This window comes from Lycium ferocissimum, chromosome 3, assembly GCF_029784015.1.
Source record: "Lycium ferocissimum isolate CSIRO_LF1 chromosome 3, AGI_CSIRO_Lferr_CH_V1, whole genome shotgun sequence".
In the NCBI taxonomy this organism is placed as follows: domain Eukaryota; kingdom Viridiplantae; phylum Streptophyta; class Magnoliopsida; order Solanales; family Solanaceae; genus Lycium; species Lycium ferocissimum.
In genome coordinates, this window is record NC_081344.1 from 20,993,424 (window position 1) to 21,003,502 (window position 10,079).

The 10,079-nt window shown below is 36.6% G+C and overlaps 1 protein-coding gene across 1 annotated transcript; it reads right to left on the reverse strand.

Moving 5' to 3' along the window:
* Nucleotides 1-2,416, reverse strand: LOC132050016 (cytochrome P450 76A2-like). Its single transcript, XM_059441023.1, is given in 3 exon segments — nt 1-620; nt 622-726; nt 1,321-2,416. Coding segments are annotated over 3 exon segments (1,518 nt in total). The 5' UTR covers nt 2,233-2,416; the 3' UTR covers nt 1-119.
* Nucleotides 2,417-10,079: the final 7,663 nt, after the last annotated feature.

Here is a 10,079-nt window from a genome sequence, read left to right on the forward strand (position 1 = left end):
ACAAAGGGAATGATATAACCTATCCAAACATTATATTATCAAATTAAATAATGCAATACAATATAATACGATACATTATGAAATGATATGTAACAACTATCCCGACAAGCTGTAAGTTGTCAAGCCTTTTTTGGTATTACTTTCAAAGAGTCGCGTTTTCTGGCTGTTACTCCCATGCTTTCATCCATATTGATAGATTTAGGAGAAACACCCTCTGGAAGCTCCCATTCGAATTCATGAAGCAATGATCCTAGAGCGAAATGCATCATGCGATGGCCTAAGGGCAGGCCAACACACATCCTCCGTCCAGCACCAAATGGAATTAGCTCATAATGCTGACCCTTCACGTCTATTTTCGAGCCAAGAAACCTCTCGGGGTTGAAACTCATAGGGTCTTCCCAACATTCAGGATCTCTTCCAATCGCCCGAGCGTTTACCAAGACCTGAGAGCCTTTTGGTATATCATACCCCATGAACTTGGTGTCTTTAAATGTCTCTCTTGGGATCAAGAAAAGGAGAGGAGGATTTAAACGAAGCGATTCTTTGATTATAGCTTGCATATAAGGAAGATTTTCAATGTCACTTTCTTCAAACTTCCTGTTTGATCCTACTACTTTTGATTAGCTCTGTTTTCACTTTGCTCATTGCTCCTGGATGGCGCATGAGCTCTGTTAGTGCCCATTCTACACTGCTGCTAGTCGTCTCTGAACCGGCTAAAAACATTTCCTGATGTACATATGGAACAGTTTTAGTTTTATGCAATGTCAGTGTAAATAGTTTTTAAACTCATAAAATAAGGTAAATTTCATGGTATAATGTACTAATATGCACTGCAGAATAAGCACTAGTTACAAAAAAGAGTCTCGTTTTCCCCTTGACGCCTAATGGAACTCAAGTCGTAACACTTGGTATACTGTCAACCCATTTTTAGGAAAAAGTCTCATTTTTGCCCTTGACCCCTGACGGTACTCCAATTTGAGGGTAACTTTAAACTGTAATTAATCAAAAGTTGAGAGGTAAATTTAGAACTTTTGTCAGAGAATTTGTAGACGTGTAATCCACTCATTTCAAGCTGGAGCTTTGTTGCTCGTAAGAACATATACTATAGAATTTCGTATTTGCTAACGGTAATGGTTTGAATGGACCAAAAGTAACATGGAAGGCAAAATATGAAAAGTATAAGATCCAAAGTAGAAAAACTAATATCTCAGTCAAATTAGAAGAGTTTTATGCTCCAAATACCACAGGTTGAAATGCAAACTAATGTTGAAAAGGGAAGTTTAGAGATTTAAGAAACTTACCGAGATTTAAGAAACTTACCATTATTAATATCTTGATCTTATGTTCTGATAATTTAGCTGGTTCATCTTTTCCAGTACCTTCAAATTCAAGCAACACATCCAAGAAATCTTTCCCCTTCTCCGCACCCTTCCTTCGTTCTTCCTCGCGTTCCTTGAGAAATATAGACGCGATTTCCATGGCCTTCCCCATGTCTCTTGTCATCTTCTTCCTCAATTTTTGTAAATCGAACTTTCTAAGAAATGGAAATATGTCAGAAACATTAGTACTACCTGACCATTCCATGATTCCCTTCATGGCATTGAAGAACTCAGAGGCCTCTTCGGATTCTGGATCAGCCAGGTCTTTCGACAGAATCAAATTGCCTAGCATATTAAAGGATGCTAGGAACGCAAAACGCGTAACCTCAATCCCACTTCCTTTTTCAGCAGAATTCGCTTCTTTCTCTATCCAATTTAACATATTATCGACACATTTTCGCCTAACTGGCACTGTTTCACTGATTTTTTTGTGTACGAACATTTCCACGGTACATATCCGCCTTTGAAAGCGCCAAAAGGAGCCATATCGGCCTAGAGCCATAGAGCCTTGATAGTAATTGTGCACTAACTTTACATCGACCATTGGTCGATCTGCAAAGGAAATATCATGGTTCTTGAATAACTCTGCACCAACCTGAGCTGTTTGAACAACCATAATCTTGATTGAGGGGCCAAGTTTTAACCACAAAACAGGACCATATTTCTGTTTTAGACCTGCCATTCTTTTATACGGCTCGATTCCTAGTTCAAACATGTTACCAAAAATTGGTAATCCTGGTGGTCCTGGAGGTAATTTGTAGGAACATTTAGACTTTTTCTGAGAAAAAAATAGGATGAAAGCTGGTAACAAGATTATTGCAGAAACAAACAGATAGCTCCATTCCCATTCCATCTCTCCTAGAATTGTTTTGGTTGACTTATTGGTTTGATATGAATTGTCTAATGGAAGCTGTTATTTATATTGCTTCCCATTATGTCATAACCCCTTAATTTGGTATTGTTTATTCAGTGCATACCATCTTATCGGGTTGAGTCTTTTGTCCAGTATTCTTCAATACATACTTAAGATCATGCCACATCATCAAATTATAATCTAGTGGCTGTGATTTATTGGTACTTAAAATACAAAAGATAATTCATTCTTACGGTTAGCTTCAATTCACAGCTATCAAACTTACGTCCTTGCATCTTCTTTTAGAATTTAGAAACCAGCCCCTGGCTTGGTAACTGAGAAGATGATTAAGAGGTTGGTCTGAGTTGTACTAATTGCTTAGATTATGTTATCAGTAGCGTTGAGATAATAATGATGAATGTTAACACTTCAGATTATTGTTTATTGAAAAGACACGGAAAAAGGGTCTGCATACCGCTTTTTTTCTTCAACTGTTCCAGCAAGCTAAATTAGCATAAATTGTTTGCTTCCTATAAACCACTAAAACCGTAAATAAGTTAGAGATCTTTCCACCATGATAATTCGGGGTTTCAATCTTGGGACAAAATAGATGAAGATGCAGTGAAAAAGGAGGGGAAAGCCGGGTAGGATCCTAGTTCTTAGCTCTCTTAAAGGCACGGAAAAGGAGAGATATTGGAGAGAAAAAAAAATTGACAATGCATTATTCTCTGTTCTTTAGTACAAAAAGTAGCAGCCATTAGATTATAACTTGATAACGTGTCATGATCTTAGATATCTATTGAACAATACTGGAGCAAAGATTACTGGATCCCAACCCCATCTTATCTCACCCAAAAAGGACAAAAAGACCGATCATATATAGATAATTGTAAGCAATAAAGATGCTAAGGAAAATGGAAATAGAACAATGCCAATAAAGAAATGAAGCCAATGGTAAAGCTAATAACGCGTCGATTGCAACGGAAAAATGAATCTAGATATTTTTTTTTAATATTAAAATTATTTTTCCACCAGATATGACCTTTGATTTGTCTTTTTAAAACTTCTACTTGTATAATAATTATGCTAGTTTAACATTTTCAGTGCCTCATTAATGTCAGGTCAAAAACTGTGTCCACAAAACTTTTTTTTTTTTTTTTTTTTTTTTTTTTTAGGTTTTATTCTACACAATTGACTTTGTCCATTTCTTAGTAGGCGTTTGGACATCTATATGAAATCATGATTTCTTTTTGTGACTCCAAATTAGTTTTTGTTTATGCAATTTGCATAAAATTTTAAATTCAACTTCATATCATGATTTTAATCCCAAATCATTCAAAGAGGCATGATTTGAGATTCCAAATCATGATTTCAAATTTTTTTAATGTAAACCTTGACCCATAAGTTTATATTTATATAAAAAAATATCCATAAGTTGGTAGATATATTCACCAACCATGTTTACTATTTATATCAAATATTAAAAGATCTGCAAGTTGGTAGTATATTTATAACAAATTTACTCTTACTAACCATGTGAGAGTATTATATTAGTAGTTACACTACAACTCATGTTCAATTTTCCTTTTTGTTGAACTAAAGTTTGATCAATTGATGTTATATTTTTTTTAGAAAGGCCTTCTAGTAGCGCATTAACTTTGTTATGAACTATGATTTACTCATTTGATAAGATTGTATAAGAATTGGGAAAGTTTTGATGGTTTTCATAACTTGTGGGGTTTTCATCTCTATGAAAAAAAAAATACAACTAAAGAAATTCAAATTGCATGTCCAAACAAAACTTCAACTTCAAATCATCGTGATTTTAAATCATGTCCAAACGGCTTCTTGCTCTTTGTATATCACATGATGACAAACAGTAATTTGTTAGCGATCAGTAAGTAAAACGATAAAAGAATTGTTGCAGTTTGGTATCCGGTTGGCTCCTTGACAATTATGATACAATTTAGATAAGCCATAAAATTTCTTCAGTTTAAATCCATTTTTGCGATGCATATCTTTCCTCCAACAAATTTTCTTGGATCTAACGGTCATTTAATTGTTAAGTCACGTATTTATTCATTTGTAATGCAAGAAGGGAGTGTCACTTTGGTACTATATTACTGAGACATAAGTGGACTGGATATATTAAAGGTGTATAATTTTATCAATTGAAGGTTTCACATATACTACTTTATTTGATTTCACAGTGACCACTATATGAATTTAAGTTGTGTGCTCTAACAGTGTAATTTACGCAATCACTGAGGTAATTGAAGATAATAGTAAGCAACAATAAATGATACTACTACTTACTATAACATGAAAATTACGCTGTCAATATACATGACTTAAATCCGGGTATAGAGTAAGAGCAAAAAGTGCATTTATCCGGATAAATAAATACTCAATATTCAGTTGAATAATCATGCATGAGTGGCGTTTTCGATAATTATTAATGAGAACTAATAATGTGACTGCTATATATTTAACACACGTATATGTAAGAAAGGGGACAACCTCTTAATCATAGTTAAGACTACAAGTTGCTTTCTCGATCTTTCATTACCAAATTAGCAAGAGAAATTAAGTAGTCCAAAGAAGTTGGGATTTTTTTTTGGGTAGAGATAGATTTCCGTACCATGAAAATCACTCGAAAAAAATGGTGCAAGAATCAACAAAGCAAAAGATCTTATCATTTACAAGATGTACTAACAATAAAAGGGTTGCAAGGAGAAAAACAAAATTAGTTGATGAACATAATTGTTTCTGGAGAATAAGTGATAGAGTAACAGCATCAAAACACTGTTGTTCTTCGTTCTTTACAATTGAGCCTTTTTCTCGATAGAGACAATGGGATTTTTCTTTTCTTCTTTTCGAAAATGGAATTCGTTTCTCAATTTAATGATATTGATCTTTTCTCCAAAACTTGTGGGGAAATTTCTTTTCGTACCAAAATTAGAGATTGATTTCCAAAGCATGTATTTTTAACTATGATTAAGATGTTTGTTAAATTAATTTAATCTAGTACTTTTAAAAGTGAATAGAACAAGTAGCATTCATTCAAATGTGTATTTGAGGAAATAGATAGAAAGGCGTAATGGAGAGGAACCGGATCGGTAAACAAGCAGCAGCTCTTTCATAATCACAAATAACTACCATTTTTTTTCTATGCATATGTACTTTGGATCAAATTAAATTACCGGCAGTAGTCCAAATATACAAAATTTATATACTGATATGTATATTATATGTATAGTATATTTATATTTAGGTATAAATATACAAAACCTGTGCATTTGCTAGCTATTTTGTATGATAGATCATCCAAAGGTATTGGACTGTAGCCTTCTTTTTTTTTTTTTTTTTGAGTAATATATAGTAATACTATTACATGCCATGGTGGTGTTACAGTATCCCGTATGCAGTTCCTGATCTGTCGCTAAAACAAAGAAAGGAAGAACTATAAGAAACTACGTCAACATGTTGTAATCTTCGAAAGTACTACTGCTAAGTGCTAACTTTTATTTTATTATATATAGTTGCTGTATTTTCTTTAGTATTTGCCAACTTTGGAGAACCTACCAATGCCAAATTGCTTCAAACATTATCTAATTTTTGTGCAATTTACTTGCGTCACTCACCAGGACTAGGGTCAGAATGTACAACAACTTCTTCTTCATCCACAGATTTCCTAAATTTTTAGACCTACGGCCAATGACCGGTTCCTGAAATTTTCACCATTGCTTTTGGCCTTGCTTGTGTGACATGAAGCAGATTAATGGAGCTGAAAAGGAGATGGAGTAGGAAAAGTATGGCAAAATATTGAAGTGTCTTAGCCATAAGGGTTTTTCAAAACGGAAAAGGGCCAAAATTACCCCTGAACTTTCTAGTTTATTTATACCCTTCGTTATACTATCGGGCCAATTGTGCCCTTACCGTTATACTATGGGCCAAATATACCCCTGAACTTTCGGAAATAGTTTATTTATACCCTTCGTTATACTATTGGGTCAACTGTGTCCTTACCGTTATACTATGGGCCAAATATACCTTAAGTTACACAGTCTGCCACGTGTCACAATCACAATGGCCGAACCCTCTTTCTCCTATAATTACACCCAGATTAAATTAATCACCGGATCCGACCCGTCACTTTATTTCACCCAACCCGTTTTGTTTATTTCAAACCCAAATAAAGTACCCGTACCCGTTTTGTTTATTTCATTACAGGTTTCGTTTCTCTAAAACATGGTAGTATACAAAATGAAAACCCAAATAAAAAATCCGTTAATAGGATCGTTGCAGTAACAAAAACAAATTTATCCTTTCTTCATAGAAATGAAAACAATGCAAAGAACTTAGGCAGAGGATAAGAGAAAAGAAACAGAAAAACCATTCTATCCCAGGAAATTCATCATGGAATAGTCGAGCCTGTTCCGCTCGACTTAATTCATCAATGGACCACCAACCAAGTAGCCTGCTTATTGAAAATACCAACACATACTACCCATCACTTAATTGCAGTTTCATGAATCACCATTCATATGACAGTTAAAACCAAAAAGTCATCGTGTTATCCATAATTTTATGATCCTTCATTTTAGGTTTTCATTTTGTATACTACCATGTTTTACAGAAACGAACCCTGTAATGAAATAAAAAAAAAACGGGTACGGGTACTTTATTTAGGTTTGAAATAAACAAAATGGGTTGGGTGAAATAAAGTGAGGGGTCGGATCTCGTGATTAATTTAATCGGGTGTAATTATAGGGGCACAATTGGCCCAATAGTATAACGAAGGGTATAAATAACTTAAGGGTATATTTGACCCATAGTATAACGGTTAGGGCACAATTAGCCCAATAGTATAACGAAAGGTATAAATAAACTATTTCTGAAAGTTCAGGGGTAATTTTGGCCCTTTTCTGTTTTCAAAATGATGTCAAATAGAGCTAAGAAGGGCAATCTTCTTCCTCTTTTTTTTTTTTTTTTTTTTTTTTTTTTTTTTTTTTTTTGGTGTAGTCGTTTTTTTTCCTATTTGTTTGATCACTACTAAGAAATCTTTATTTTTCCACTGAATCTCAGTAGGAAAAACCTAAATAGTACTTAGTGTTTTCACAAGAAAAAATTAGAAAATTTCCTAATGTTTCAATCAGTGGCGGAGCCAGGATATTATTAAGGGATGGCAAAAAATATAGATATGTTTGCAACCCAGGTTTGAACACACAACCTTAGGCAAGTTTTGCAACCCCTTAGCTATTGCGCTAAACCATCAACTTGTGTCAAGGGGCGTCAACATTAATATGCGTACTTATTAAATCAAAATTTCACCAATCTATGCAATGTAATTTTCCGGCGAAGGGGTGTCGCTTGACACCCCTCGGGCAAAGGTAGCTCCGTCCTTGGTTTCAATGGGAACCCGTTGTCACACCCCACCGAGGGGTATGACGGGCTCCGACCCATAGGCCGGGACCACCTAACTTAATAGTTACTTTGAGCATCATATATCCCTCCTCCGTTAAAGTTGTCTACCTTGGACATCTTATCATATGTGGCACATACTTTTAATAAGGTGGATAACGCTACGTGGCATTGTCACCTTATCACCCCTAACCTATTTTACTCCTCCTCTCTTCCACCACTAAAATTTTCACCCCTCCACCACTATTGCCACCATTACCACCATATTAGCCTTCAATCCCACTTCTAATCCCAATTAACCAGAAGTCATCGTTAGTCAAAATTGTCACTTTGCTGGATACACTTCTTAACAAGCTTAGTAGAGAAATACAACATTGACAAGTAAATGCGCTATATATAGTCAAGCAATCACTTTTGACGGTACTTATAATGTGACTCAGTAAGTCTGTTTTGTCGTCTTGATTTGGAAAGAATTGACATACCCGTTGTTGGTATTTTTACTTAGATATATTTTTGGGGTACCCACCGTTGGGTACATGAGTTATTGATATATGTTGGCATACCCATTGTTGGTATTGTGATATGATATGTTGTTGGCGTACCCCATTGTGGTTTACTTATGATATTGAACTTGATCAATTTGCATATGCATTGCACGCATTCTCTCATATTCATGATGCATGGCCGATACCCGGTGATGATCCCGTGTATCGTTGATTAGTAGCCCGATATTTTGATAAACTCTTTACTTGAGTGATTGTGAAAAGGCCGAAATCCAATGATCCATTCCGAAATCGTTAATTATATGAAACTGATATTTGATAAACTCTTTTGCTTGAGTGATTGTGAGAAGGCTGACGTCCGAGTTTCAATTCCGGAATCGTTGATTGAGTGAAACTGATATTTGACAGACTCTTTTACTTGAGTGACTGTGAGATGGCCGATGTCCGATGATCTATTCCGGCATCGTTGTTGCATGGCCGATCCCGATGATATCCCAAAATCGTTGTTAGTGCACGGACTCCGCGGGTCCCCCATGGTGGTGCCAGTGAGACTCCCCCCATGGGCAAAAATTCGGGGTCCCGTCTGTCTGTTGGGCAAAGATCCAGGACGGGTGGCACTTAGACTTCGCGAATCACGCTGGGTTGTACTACCGAGACATCGATATTTCCGTTCGGAGTACATGTGTACACCTCATTTGCATGGCATGGCATTGCATTGCATTCATACCATTATTGCACTGCATTGCATTATGACTTGATTGAGATGTTTGATGTTTGGATTGTGATGATTGGATTAGATCGGATATATATTTAGACTATACATATTCGTGTTTAGATGCTTTATGTAGGCGATGATGGATACTCAGTTACGATTATATTGTTTCATGTTTGGTTGGTTTACCTACTTATCTGCTTTACTATCTAAATTGTGTTAACTATGCTTAATCGGCCGATGATGCCTACCGATCTTGTTGTTTGTGCGGACCGCACGCCTTTGCATTCTTTTGTGAATGCAGAGTACCAGGTCGGATCCACTTCTGTGACCCATGGCTGATCGACACTTTAGCTTTCTCTCGAGTTTTCAGATTGAGCATGGCGTCCGCTGACCTTGAAGACTTTCCTATCATATGTCTTATTTTTAATTTAGAGATGTAGACATTTATGTATTAGTATTCGAGATTGTATTATTCTCCTTAGATGCTCTTGTATTATTCAGACTAGACCCTGGGGGTGTTTATTGTCTTCCGTACTTTCTAATACTTATATATAAATATATCATGAGACTTACGTATTTGTTCTATTTCGCTATTTTAAACTCATTCTTTGTGTATTTATTCATTGTTAGGTTGAGGGTTCGCTTACCGAGGTGGGAAGGTAAGTGCTCGCACGGCCTAAGCAAAATGGGTCATGACAAAGTTGGTATCAGAGCCCTAGGTTACCCGGTCTTTAATACAAGAGCGTGTCTAGTAGAGTCTCGTGGATCGGTACGATGAGCTCCGTACTTGTCTGCGGGAGGCTATAGGACATTTAGGAAATCTCACTTTCTTTCTTTCTGTCGTGCTATTTTATTCAAATTGGTATCTAGAAAAGTCAAATTGGTATCTGACTTTTATCTCTTCTCTTATAGATGGTGAGGACTCGAGCTACTATTTCCCGAGGTCAGGTGCCGAGCCGCGGCCTACGGCGCGGCACCCGAGGGCGAACGATAACGTAAGGCGCAGCAAATGCAGAGGCCGCCTGGCCGCCCGAGCCGAGTTAAAGCCCGACGGTGGGCCAGCGACGAGAGAGTCCCCCGACTCGAGCCGAGTATCGGTAGGGTCGAGACGGTACAGGGGAATAGCGTGGGCCTAGCATGGACACAACCTGAGGTTACTTCCGACTAGGCCGTACATGACACTATGGCCAGGATTCTACTTCACC